This window comes from Crocuta crocuta, unplaced genomic scaffold, assembly GCF_008692635.1.
Source record: "Crocuta crocuta isolate KB4526 unplaced genomic scaffold, BGI_CrCroc_1.0 scaffold228, whole genome shotgun sequence".
Taxonomy (NCBI): Eukaryota; Metazoa; Chordata; class Mammalia; order Carnivora; family Hyaenidae; genus Crocuta; species Crocuta crocuta.
Genome location: NW_027532820.1, coordinates 259,904 through 273,820, shown reverse-complemented (window position 1 = coordinate 273,820; position 13,917 = coordinate 259,904). Strand labels below are relative to the sequence as shown.

Here is a 13,917-nt window from a genome sequence, read left to right as displayed (position 1 = left end):
ACATAATAATTGATAATAGCTAACATCAAGTGAATGCTTGCTGTGTGCCTAAAACTCTACTAGTATGGAGGTTTCTGTTTGTAAATTATCTTTCTTTTTTTTTAATTTTTAAATGTTTTTTATTTACTTCTGAGAGAGACAGCGTGAGCAGGGGAGGGTCAGAGAGAGAGGCAGACACAGAATCCGAAACAGGCTCCAGGCTCTGAGCTAGCTGTCAGCACAGAGCCCGATGCAGAGCTCAAACCCACGAACCATGAGATCATGACCTGAGCCAAAGTCAGACCTTAACTGACTGAGCCACCCAGGCGCCCCTGTAAATTACCTTTCTTAACAAATGGAAAAAATAAACTCTGATGTGAGTACTATTATCCCCATTTTACAGATGAGCTAAGAGAGTTTTCAGGTGACTAAGAGATTTACTCAGAGTCACACACTTAGTAACTAGTTGAGCAGGAACTAAAATCCATGTCTGCCTGGTGTCAAACTAAAATTCTTAGATCCATTCTCATTTAATTCAGGAAATTCTGTTAAAAACTGAAGAACTCAGGACATTTGTAAGTGGAGCTCACTGTACATGTGCTTAGGACATTAAGTCATGAAAAAAGAAAGATCACTTCAGGATTTTTCTCACAGATCCAGTGGGTTTGCCTGCAGTTTCTTCCATCCATCCTTTCATTCATTCATTCATTCATTCATTCATTCATTCCTGACATAAAGTCCTATAGCCACTGGAGACAGAACTAGAACCAGATGACAAGTCTCTTGAATCCTACTACTACTGTCTTTACACCATGAAGCATTTCGGTTATGCCTCTATGAAAACCCTTGATTTGTGGTTTTGGTTTTAGCTAATGACTCCTCCTACCTCATTGCAGCCGGCAGAAATTCATTGGCTTCAAGGTTGCCTTGGATGATGAGGGGACTGCTAAAGGTTGGCTCTTCTGGGATGATGGGCAAAGCATTGGTGAGTAAGGGTTGCCTTGGATTCATGTCAATACCACTGACTCCGGGGCAGTCCTGCTTTTTTTCTTTTCCATGTTAAAACAATGTTGCATTCTGGGGCACCTGAGTGTCTCAGGCAGTTAAGCGTCAGACTTCAGCTCAGGTCATGATCTTGCAGTTTGTGGGTTCTAGCCCTGTGTCAGGCTCTGTGCTGACAGCTCAGAGCCTGGAGACTGCTTCAGATTCTGTGTCTCCTTCTCTCTCTGCCCCTCCCTTGTTCACATTCTGTTTCTCTCTCAAAAATAAATATTAAAAAAAATGTTGCATTTTTAAACCTGGCCATTTGTTATTTTAAGTGCATAATACACACCGTATGTGATCGTTATGCCTCATGTAAAGGAAGCATATCTCTGAATCTCCCACCTTTACCCAACTGTCCTAATTCACTGTGGGAGACAGCAGTGTAGAAGCCATAGGAAAAGTTTCTTTGTAGCCAACTGAGATATACTTCCTTATGGTTTAAGTTCAAGGGCACGCTCCCTAATTGCACAGTTTACTATCCCAAAAAGAAAGGCAATGCCTCTATCAGCTGTGCTATTTATCTGGGAGGATTTTCCGTTAGGAGTTTACGGGAACTGGTAACCTTCTGGGAGGAAGGCTTCATTGCCATTAGCTATGTCTAAGCCAATGCTGTCCAGTGCAGTGATGGAAATAAGTCTATATCTGTGTTGCCCAATATGGTAGCCATTAGGTATAGGTGGCTATTGAGCACTTAAAATGTGACAAGTGCATCTGAGAAACTGAATTTTTAGTTTTGTTTAATTATGATTAATTTTTATTTAAATAGACATATATTGTGAGTGGTTACTATCAAGGACAGCACAGCTCTAGAGGGTTAGCCAACACCCTCTGATTGAATGATAACAAACTAGAAAGAGTCCAGAATATGGGGAAGAGTGAGAAAGCCCCAAAGGTAGGACGTAGGGTCAGGACACCTAGACTAGATGCGCTGAGCTCATAGCCTCCTAGGACAACGAAGTCTTTTTCTTTTCTTTTCTTTTCTTTTCTTTTCTTTTCTTTTCTTTTCTTTTCTTTCCTTTTCTTTCCTTTTCTTTCTTTCTTTCTTTCTTTCTTTCTTTCGTTCTTTCTTTCTCTTTCTTTCTCTTTCCCTTTCTCTTTCTTTCTTTCTTTCTCTTTCTTTCTCTTTCTCTTTCTTTCTTTCTTTCTCTTTCCTTCTTTCTTTTTTATATTCTTTGTTCTCTGGAGATTGCTTTGAAAAAATTACCTATAACTTCTCAAGATAAGCTAACCAAGATACCAGTGTTGATGTTTGTGATGGGGGTGTACGTGCAAGTACACATATGTGTGCTTCTAGCAGGTGGGGTATGGAAATTCTAAGGTGGCCAGGGAGATGTTGGGAATGGTAGACCACAAGTAAGAGAAGTGGGTTTAGAATGGTGTCAGGAAACTGCATTATATGAGGTTACTCTGTTAGACACACTGGTACTCATTTCAAACATTTTGTGTATGGGCCACTGGGGTGGCTCAGTTAGTTAAGTGTCTGACTCGACTTTGACTCAGGTCATGGTCTCATGGTTTGTTGGTTCAAACCCTGAATTGGGCTTTGTGCTGGTAATGAGGATTCTCTCTCTCTCTCTTTCTGCCCCTCCCCTGCTTGCACACACGTTCTCTCTCTCTCTCTCTGTCAAAAACACTTAAACAACATTTTGTGTAAACAGAGTTTGGGGCAAAGTCTGACTAATCTCACAAAATGGAACTCTATAAAGAAGAGTAAAAAGAAAAACAAAAAAAATCACCCCTTCTTTCTCAACAAGCAAGGAATTAGAATTTGAGAACGTAGCTCCAGATCATGCTTACCTTTTTGCTTGTTTGCAGATACTTATGGAAGAGGACTCTATTACCTAGCCAACTTTTCTGCTAGCCAGGTGAGTGCGACTGATACTATGAAGGGAACAGAATTCTGCTGGCTTAGTTGGATGCTGGATATCATAAGGGCATAGAGCACCCCCTAGAATCCCTTCACGGCTCATCTCATTAATTTGTGTCTTTCCCTTCCTCTGGACTTCAGATGGACATTTAGTATACTGTCAGGAAGTTTTCTGTGGTTAAACCCATTTGTGCTTCATCAGTAATTTATTCCAGTTCACCACTGGTGAACAAATTGTTTCTGTGTTACCTAGCCCCTGTTCCTAACTTGCCTTGGAATGGCCTGCACATTTTATGACTTCTCTATGGGTAGAATTTAAAATATATCCTCATATATAAGGTTCCTGATAGCTGATACTCTTGGTCTCCTTAGAGTTCAGGGCTAGTCTAGAGACCCTGCAGGTGCTTAGCCAAAGCAAAGTTGGGTGGTAGTTGGAAGCAGGAGATAGAGGCCTGAAATTATGGCCTGCGTTATCCTACCCATGGACACCAGATGGTGACTCTCATGGTATCTCACTTCATGATCTACATTTGTGCCTTAAAAAAAAAGTTTGAGAAAAATTTAAATGGATTTTTGCCTCTGGTTTCTTTTTATCTCCAATTGACAGAATATGATGCAGAGTCATATAATTTTCAACAAATACATCACAGATACAAACCCTTTGAAACTGGGCTACGTGGAGATCTGGGGAGTGGGCAGCGTCCCTGTTTCCAGCGTCAGGGTCTCTCTGACCGGCATGGTTATCACGCCCAACTTCACCTACAACCCTGCATCACAGGTTTGTGACCCCTGAAAAGTCCCTGTGGTATTTCCCAATCCTGAGATACCCAGGGCACTTCCTTCCTACCTCCCTTCCCTTCGGGAAGCCCCCTGTGTGTTCCGCGCGTCAGTAGGAGACAGCATGGAGATGAAGGGAAACTTCCTGACTCATCATCACTTGGAATTGAGGGTCTGGAGCCTTACTCTCCATATATGTTTTCTTGTCTGCAAATTTATATAAAACTTTGCCTTTATTTCTTCAGCCTCAAAGATCTACTTCCCAAACAGCCCAAACTACCATATTTCTTCAAATATAAGACACCATCAAAGTTGCCCCATTATTTCATGTACCGCGATGAGAAGAAAAAGAGGATTACAGAAGTATGATACAATGCTTTAGTATCATTTAAAATTTCTACTCTAAACACACAGAGGCTTTGCAAACTTTCTTTAAACCAAGATTTTTATCCTTTTAATGTTAGTGATAATACAGAAGAAAATATTGGGTAGAGACACACGGACGTTGACAAATCTGAATCAAAGTAATTTAGACAAGGTAAACTCTGAATGTGAAGGAATACTAGAAATGCCCTAACCAATTTGTATCACATGTTTTATTATGCTAATTTTATGTAAATATTTTAAATTATCATTTTATTTATTATTATTTAAAATAAATATATGTGAATGAATGGGCTAAGGTATTTCCTCTGTGCTAGCAGAAGCATTGGTGATAGATCATTTCATAAAAATTCTTCCACTAATATCTATGGAATTTTCTCCAAAGCTAGCAGTGTATTTTATATAAGTTTTCATCCTAGAACTCTCTTGATCTCACTGTCAGCTAGGATTCATATTCTTTCCTAAAATAATCTTTAAGTGGTTTGTAGTTCATCCATTCATAATACCAGTAATGGCAATGAACTTCACGCTTGCACAGATAATAACCCGTCATGAGTACTGCTTAGCTCACAGTAATTCCAAGGCCATTGATTGCAAGACACATTCTGAGTTCATGAATGTTGTATGTGTGGAAAGTGCGCACGTTGGCATCAGTGTAGTGTGGCATTTCCAACACCTAGCCTCGCCGTAAATGGATCTTTCTTTGTGTGTTTGCTTCTCGCTTTTTCCTAGACTCATTTTTTTCTTTCATAATCTTTCCTGATTACAAGGCCTGAAACAAAATTTTCCTCCAGTTTTGTATTCTTAATTAATTCATTCATTCACTTCCTCATATTTGCGGCTTTCTTGTTAACCAATTCCCTGAACCTTACCAAGAGTTCATGAAGGACTTTGCCCAACTTTGTTGCTGACCAGTGGACTATTGCTGATCATGGACTGTTACACAAGCTCACACCTGCACCTGCAGTGACATGTATGGAAAGCATTTGCCTAGAAAAAAGCTGAACCGTTGGACTTTCACTGGTCAACCACCAAGTCACTATGGGGGAATAGGAAAAGGAAGAAACCAAAGGAGCATGTGTGCAGTGGAAATAAGGGCTTCTCCTCCCATCTGTCTATGCAATTGTTTCTCTGCAGCCATTTGTATTACACTGTTTGGGGCCTGTCCCTATCCCTATCCCTGAACTAGCTTTGTACTCTAAGAAATCAAGAAACACACTCCTCACCTTGAAATACGAGGGCTGCCTAATAGCAATGCATTGTAAAAGCAGCAGAGTGTCATGTGGACCATTGGCTTGCATCTAATTTGCTTGAGTGCAGGCAATTTCAATCACCAGATACTCACTACTTTTCCTTTTGGTTTCCAACAGGTGTTAAGCATTGATATGACCAGCAAAGACATCAGCCTCCATAATTTCATTTCACTGACATGGAGAAGCACTCTGGCTTTTTTATAGCAAGACACCAATTAGGAATAGCTTTGAAACTACTTACAATTCATGCTCATAAAATTATTGTGTGTGTTAATTGGTTCATGCCCAGTACGGGTAAAGTATTTTATTAATTTTGTTATGTATTTTGTCTGTGTCTTACCCCAGTGGGATAAGCGGTAGGGAAGTATGGGAAATCTGTGGGTTGTCTGACTGTCCCTGAGTGATTAACATGGTAATGATGGCTTATCACACAATATCTTCTGAAGATGGACTGCGTCCATGATGAACTTGCATGTATGTGTGTATGTGTGTGTTTAATCAGGGAATGGGCCCCACTCTTGCTAAATACACAAGACAGATCTTGCCAGGTCAGTTCCTGGTCCTGGGGTTGACTAAGGCCTCAAGAAAGTATCCAGAAAGAACATCTGCTAGTTGGCTATAGCGAGAAGGGAGCAATTGCATGATATAAGGGGAAGGAAAGGAAACACAGGAAAGGTTAGCAGGAGGGGTGAGAGGAAACAGAAGATGGTGATAAAAGCAATCATTACATGTGAGAAGAAAATGCAAAAATCTCAGGAATAGTAGCCTCATGGGGAGGAGAAAGGAAGGAGCTGACTCACATGAACTCGGAGATGGGGCGGGGCAGGGGGACACTTAGCATATGGAAGTGGGGTGAGGATGAGATTTAAGCAGGCAAAGCTGAAGGAAGGAGTTTGAATGTAAAAAAAATGTAACCTAGTTTTGCAGTGGCGTGCTTTGAAATGTGTAAAATTATTTCTTTGCTCTGCACCTAACATATAACCACAGTTCACACAAATGCATGCAACTTAAATGCCAGAGAAAAATAAAACAAGGAAATTTACAAGAAATTGTGAACTTAGCAACATTTTTACCCTGGGTAAACTCCCCTTGGGGATAAGTCTTCTTGTTTGGCAAACCCTTGTAAGTTGGTCTTGTTCTCTTTGGCATCAAAGTTCCTGGAGTCTAGCCCACTAATAAGATGATCAGATTTATGATTATCCACCCTTTCCCTCACACCTCCGGCATGGGGTGTTCATAAGATTGAGGTGTGTAGGAGCGTGTACATGAGGGTCTGTTGCCGTTTTACTCATCATAGCAGCTGCTGTATCTGGTAAAATGTCAACTGGCAAAAACAGAATCTATGACACTATGGGTTATAATTACATGAGATGGTTAAAATTTGGGATAAAATAATTACATGTGAATGTTCAACAGAGATATTTACTTTTGGTATTCCTTGGAAATGAGTGTGTTGGAAACAAGTGTGTTTACTTCCCTAAGTCTTTCTCTCTCTCTTTTTGTTTTAAAACATCAGGAGGCACTCATTGTGTCAGTGCCTGCCTAAGGTTAGAGCAAATAGTATTGTTAAATTGGCTTAATGTTCTAATTAGCCAAATAAGGGGCTCTTAGATGAGGGCTTGAGCTAATGATGCAACTAGAGAAACATGGAAAAATATCATAGGACTCCTTTGATCAGAAATATGGGATGCTCAGGGCGCCTGGGTGGCTGATTTGGTTGAGCCTCTGACTCTTGATTTCTATTCTGGTTGTGGTCTCACAGTCATGGGGCCAAGCTCCATCCCAGTTCTATTCTGGACATGGAGCCTGATTCAGATTCTCTTTTTCCCTCTCTTGCTGCTCCTTCCCCTATCCAAAAAAAATGGCAGTTGCCTGGGTGCTCAGTTGGTTAAGTGTCCTGACTTTAGCTCAGGTCATGATCTCATGGTCTATGAGTTCGGGCCTTGTATTGGGCTCTGTGCTGACAGCTCAGAGCCTGGAGCCTGCTTCTGATTCTGTATCTCCCTCTCTCTCTGCCCCTTCCCTGCTCATAGTCTCTCTCTCAAAAAATAAATAAACATTAAATAAAATTTAAAAAATACAGGATGCTCAACATCACTCATCATCAGGGAAATACAAATCAAAACCAGAATGAGATACCATCCCATACCGGTCAGAATGGCTAAAATTAACAACACAAACAACAGGTGTTGACGAGGACGTGGAGAGAGAGGAATCTTCTTGCACTGCTGATGGGAATGCAAACTGGTGCAGCCACTCTGGAGAACAGTGTGGAGGTTCAACAAAAAGCTAAAACAGAACTACCCTATGATCCAGCAATTGCATTATTAGGTATTTACCCAAAGGATACAAAAATACAGATTTGAAGGGGTACATGCAACCCAATGTTTATAGCGTTATCAACAATAACCAAACCATGGAGAGAGCCCAAATGTCCATCGACTGATAAATGGAGAAAAAAGATGGAGTAGATACGTGCAATGGAATATTACACAACCATCAAAAGGAACAAAAACTTGCCATTTGCAATGACATGGATGGAGCTAGAGTGTATTAGGCTAACCAGAATAAGTCAGTCAGAGAAAGACAAATATCACATGATTTCACTCATATGTGGAATTTAAGAAACAAAACAAATGAACATAAGGGAAGCAGGACAAAAGGAGAGAGAGAAGCAAAACAAAAAAGACTCTTAGAGAGAACAATCTAAGGGTTGATGGAGGGAAGAGGGTGGAGGGATGGACTAGATGGGTGATGGGCATTAAGGAGGGCACTTGTTGGGATGAGCACTGGATGTTGAATGTAAGTGATGAATCACTGAATTATACTCCTGAAACCAATATTGCACTCTATGTTAACTACCTAAAATTTAAATAATTTTTTTAAAATATGGGAAACTTGTTAGCTATCCTCTAATCCACCCAGGAAGGCTACCAGGAGGAAAGCATCATTCACTTAATATTTGAGAAATATTTTATGTTGTCATCAAGGACACATTGGTGGGAGTTAGCTCTGGTTGCCACCGAATGCTCAAGAAGAGGATTTCTGATGTGAGAATCCTGATCACCGCATTCCGGAGTGAGGCTGACTACAGCTGTAGTGTCATAGACCCCATTGGCAGTCTGATGAGACCTGTGGAAGCCCTCCGAAGAGTGATGTTCTTAGAGACATAAAATAAAATGCATACCATTTAAAAGGAATCCTGGGATGCCTGGGTGGCTCAGTCGGTTAAGCATCCGCCTTTGGCTCAGGTCATGATCTCCCAGTTCATGAGTTCGAGCTCCACATCAGGCTCTGTGCTGACAGCTCAGAGCCTGGACCCTGCTTCAGATTCTGTGTTTCCCTTTCTCTCTCTGCCCCTCTCCCGCTCACGGTCCATCTGTCTCTCTCAAGAATAAATATTTTAAAAAGTTTTAAGGAATCCCAATATGTTAAAATACATTTATATGAATATTTTAACAATTTAATATAGTAACAGGTGAGGAATTTTTTAATTATCACATTAAATAATAAGATTGAGCAGTGGGCTTCATAATATCATAATTTCCATGTGATGGTCAGCATAAACAATATTTTGAAATATCTGCTACCATTTCATAATGTAATATGAAAATATCTATGATTCTGATTTTGACTCGTGTACTGCTAAAACTGCCGTGCTCTGCTATCCACATTTATAATCTGAGAAAATGCTAAATTTCAGTTCAAAATTAGTGAAGAAAGATGTATTTTCCCATCAATGCTTGCAGATTCCCTAAGTTATACCCCTTGGAGCTATGGGGACCCTAGTTCAAGAATTCCTAGATTAAGGCACATCTGCTTCCCAGACTTCAGTTTAGCGACTTGGTGTCTTGTACCTGTAACAATTTTAAGCATTCCCAAGCCTCAGTTGGTCTCTTGTCTCTTGAATTCATTCATTCTTTTGGCTTTTAAATAGCCAGTTCCTGAGGGACGTGAAGACCTTTAGTATAGGACTGAAAAGATTCTCAGCAGCTCCGGGGAGGGGGTCAGTGAAAGAACGGATCGTGACTCCCTTGGTTCTCTCTTTGAGCAGAGTTGTCCTTCTGTCAGTAGAGGGTTGCATCCTGCCTCACTCCATCACAAGCGTTTGGTCCACTGGTCAAGCATTTTCTGCTCCTTTGATTTGTGTGAGAAGAACTCAGAAGCAATATTTAGGGTCAGGAGGCTTGGTTAGGTCACTCTGTCTCTCTGGGATCATGTTTCTTCATCTGCAAACTGCTGGTGTCAGATTAAAGCTGTGATTTTCAAATTCTGGAAAGGAGCTCTGTGTTGCTCTCTAGAAGAGGAAGGTGGATCTGAGCTCTGCACCCTGGCTTCAGTCATTTCACTCAATTACATACTGGAATTCCATTTGAGTAAAGAATTTTAAGGGGTGCGTGGGTGATGCTCAGTTAGTTGAGCATCTGACTCTTGGTTTTGGCTCAGGTCATGATTTCACAGTCATGGGATCGAGCCCCGTTGAGCATGGAGTCTGCTTGGAATTCTGTCTCCCTCTCCCTGTCTCCCACTCACATGCTCTCTTCTCTGTCTCTCAACAATAAAAAATAATAAATTTTAAATACATATGTAATATACATATATACTTAATATATTAAAATATATAATATATACACTTAAATTCTTTATTTGAGCAGAATATATGTACCCTCATAACATTTAATATATCATACTTATGTAAAAAGTTTGAAAATCAGTATGCCAGATAAGCAGTCCACAAACTGCTTAAATTTTGGTCCCAGGACCTCTCTATACTCTTAAAAATTATTGAGGATTCCAAGAGCTTTTGTTCATGGGGTTATATCTGTTGATATTTTTATAGCTATTGAGATTTATCATATTAAAACTTAACATAGTTCATTGTCCACCTGAAAATAATGTTATACTGTATGTTAACTAACTGGAATTCAAATAAAAACTTTAAAAAATTGAAATAGTTTTATTTTCCAAAAAATATTAGAAGAATTGCATTATTTTACATTTTTGCAAGTCTCTTTAAAATCTGGCTTAATAGAAAAATCCCCAAACCTCAAATATGCTTCTACATTCAATCTTTTGTGATATCCAGTGTTATTTAGCCTCTTGAAAATTTCACTGTACACTCAGAAAAGAAAGAGAGAAAGGCAAATGTCTTCTTAGTGTTTTTATGAAAATAGTTTTACCTCACACACCCCCTGAAGAAGTCTCAAGGACCTCCCAGAGGTTAGTCCCCAGAGCACACTTTAAGAACCACTTCAGAGTTTCCTCAAATAGTTAAAAATAGAACTACCCTAGGACCCAGCAATTGTGCTATTAGGTATTTACTCAAAAGATATCAAAGGGATACATGTACCCAGATGTTTACAGCATACTATCAACAGTAGCCAAATTATGGAAAGAGCCCAGATGTCTATTGATGGATGAATGGAAAAAGAAGAAGTACAATGGAAAATCACTCAGCCATAAAAAAGAATGAAATCTTGCCATTTGCAACGACATGGATGGGGCTAGAGAGTACAATGTAAGCAAAATCAGTCAGTCAGAGAAAAGATAAATACCATATGATTTCACTCATATGTGGATTTTAAGAAACAAAACAAATGAACACAGGGGGAAAAGAAAGAAGAAAACCAAGAAACAGTCTCTTAACTATGAAGAACAAACTGATGTTTACCCGAGGGAATGTGGGTAAGGAGATGGATGAAATAGATGATGGGGATTAAGGAAGACATCCTTCCCTTCAAAATGCCTCTTTTTCATTGGTCAACACAAGCATATGACCCAGTATCTTCCAGTTGCTAGTGAGCAAGAAGAGAAGGTAAAGTTAGCTAATTTCTACACTTTAGGAAACAGTATAGCTGTGACTGTCAGTCAGCACTGTAATGTAAATGATGTTGTAAACAAGCATGGGATATGAGGAGCCAAGAGTAAAGTATTACACAAAGAATAAAATGAACTTGTGTACCAATAAATCTCCTTTCCTGATCTCTTGCCAAGAGAGCCTCCCAACTTGAAATGAGATCCTGGTACATTTTCACTCCAACAAAGGCTCTCTTTTACTGGAATGAAAGATAAGGTAGATATGTCATTCCTGAAGTTCATCAAGGTAGAAACCAAGTTTCTGTGTGTGTGTGTGTGTGTGTGTGTGTGTGTGTGTGTGTGTGTACTTGCCATACATTTAGCATTTGAAGCAAACATAGACTGCTATGTCGACTATATTTTATGGATCTTAGATGCCATTAAATAATGGCATGCCCCTATATTTAGTTATATATAGGATATCCAGTATCCTATATATACTACATATCCTGATATGGATATACAGCTGGTGGGGCTGTAAAATGTTACCTGCCACCATTTTGGAAAACAGCTCTGCAATTCTTCATAAAGTTAAGAATGGAGCTACCATAGGATCCTGAAATTTCGCTTCTAGGTATATCCCATAAGAATTGAAAATATATGTCCACACAAAAACTTGTACATTCATGTTCAGAGCAGCATTGCTCATAGTAGCCAAAAAGTAGAAACAACCCAAATGTACATAAACTGATGAGTATATAAGGAAAATGTAGTGTATCAATGTAATTGAAAGCCATAGAAAGGAACAAGTTACCAAGACCTGAGGGTATCTAATACCTACAACAACAGGGTGGAATTTTGAATATATTATGCCAAGGGAAAGAAGCCAGACACAAATGGTCACACGTTGTATGGTTCTATTTATATGAAATGTTTAGAATGGGGAAATTCATAGAGATAGAAAGTAGATTAGTGGTTGCAAGGATGGAGGAGAGGAGAATGGGGAGTGAACATGGATGAATGAGGTCTTCCTTTTGGGATGATGAAAATGTTCTGGAATAAGATAGTGGCGATGGTTGCAAAACTCTGTGAATATACTAAAAACCACTGAATTGTACACTTTGAAAGGGTGAATGTCATGGTATGTGAATTATATTTCAATAAAAACCTGCATTGGCTAGCTTAAGAAGAAAACAATTTTTGGAAGATATTCGCGACTCATTCAAAGTCCAGAGGGCTAAGAGCATCAGGTTTGTAGGCTACATGGCTAGGCACAATAGTCCAATTACCTGGTGGGAGGTTCCATTGCCCTTAGCACATGTCGAGCAGGCAGCCTGTACTTTCAATACTGAGCATAGAGTGCCACTAGGTCGCCTGTCCCTGCTGCCTCCAAAACAATGTCTCCTCACCATCCTGGATGCCATACGATACCTCCTTCTCTTCACCTTCTTCTGGGTCACAGGCACACTTCATTGACCCAGCACAGGCCACTTGTCTCTACCTTGGTTGAAAGGGAGATTGTGAACGAGAATTTCTAGCCTTTTCCTTGGGGAGGCATAATTCTCAAGGTGGAAAGTTCCTTAAATATTAGAAGTTTTCTGAAAATGCCCATCAGTTAAAGAGCATGACAATTTTCCAGTGAAGGTGTCTTCAATATTATATAATTTCTACTTTAATGGTGCTTCTTTTATTTAGAATAATTGATGGGAACACTAATTTAAATTAATGAATGGGGCACCTGGGTGACTCAGTCGGATAAACACTGGACTCTTGATCTCAGCTCAGGTCATGATCTCATTATCTCTCTCCTCTCTCTCTCTACTACACGTATGCACGTGCTCTTTCTCTCTCTCTCTCAAAATAAATAAATAAACTTTAAAAAAGTGGAAAGCTGAGTTAGCAAGAGAACTTTGGGAGACAAAATGGAGAAAAGAACAGTGTAGTGAACCAAGAGCTATTAATTTTTCCACTTCCATATTCAACAAATAGCTATATACTTAAAACTATGTATGAATGTTGGGCTAAGCACAGGAGATCCAGATACAAAAGTGAAGATCCAGCTCCTGAGCTCTTTAGGCTACATGGACAGTGAAGCAAGTATAATTGACAAGCAAAGTAATTGGAGATGAACAGGAACACAGAAGAGGCATAACTACTAGAATAAAACCCTACCTTCCTCCTTCATTAACAAACAGAGCTTTCTCCAAGTTACAGGGAAAGCAAGGGCCCTTTTATGGTCAATTGGAAAACACTCGTCTCCTCCAATCACCATCGAGTTTACAGGGCAATAAATGGATCCTGGCAGAAGCTGGCTACATCAGCCTTGTCACCTTTGTTCAGTGCTCCTCAAAAACCACCGAGGGATAGACATAGCAAATAAAGGGATACGGCTATGAGGTGAGTACTTTTCTCCATGCATGTGGTGCTTTGAATAAGTAGTGTTCCTTTTTTCTTTTAAATGTCCCTGTCCCCTCTGCTAAATGATCTGGACAACTCACACTTTTCTTCTGGACCTGATATTTTCTTCCTTTCCCAGAGACTGTGAGGAGTGGGGATGAGATAGTACATGCAATTACAGGCTGACTAGAGAGATTGTGTGTGTGTGTGTGTGTGTGTGTGTGTGTGTGTTTAACAGATGGGGAGGGTTGAATGTGAGATGTTCCTCTCTCACTGGGGGAAAACAAAGACAGAATAAACAGGACCTCCTGGAAGCCTGGAAGCTAGGTAAAAGTGGTGTGGATTGGAAGGACAATGGATGCATCTCTTTGGAAAGGAAAGGAAATGGTATATAATCATTAAGGTTTTTAATAATTATCT

The 13,917-nt window shown here is 39.8% G+C and overlaps 1 protein-coding gene across 3 annotated transcripts in view; it reads left to right on the top strand.

The window, feature by feature from the left end:
• Positions 1–6,353, top strand: part of MGAM (maltase-glucoamylase) — a 107,639-nt gene extending 101,286 nt beyond the window's left edge. For all 3 annotated transcript variants that reach the window (XM_077781089.1, XM_077781092.1, XM_077781093.1), the window contains exons 45-48: positions 876–964; positions 2,839–2,888; positions 3,498–3,668; positions 5,422–6,353. In XM_077781089.1, the coding sequence (XP_077637215.1) occupies positions 876–964; positions 2,839–2,888; positions 3,498–3,668; positions 5,422–5,508 (397 nt within the window). In that variant the 3' untranslated portion in view covers positions 5,509–6,353. The remainder of the gene's footprint in view (positions 1–875; positions 965–2,838; positions 2,889–3,497; positions 3,669–5,421) is intronic.
• Positions 6,354–13,917: the final 7,564 nt, after the last annotated feature.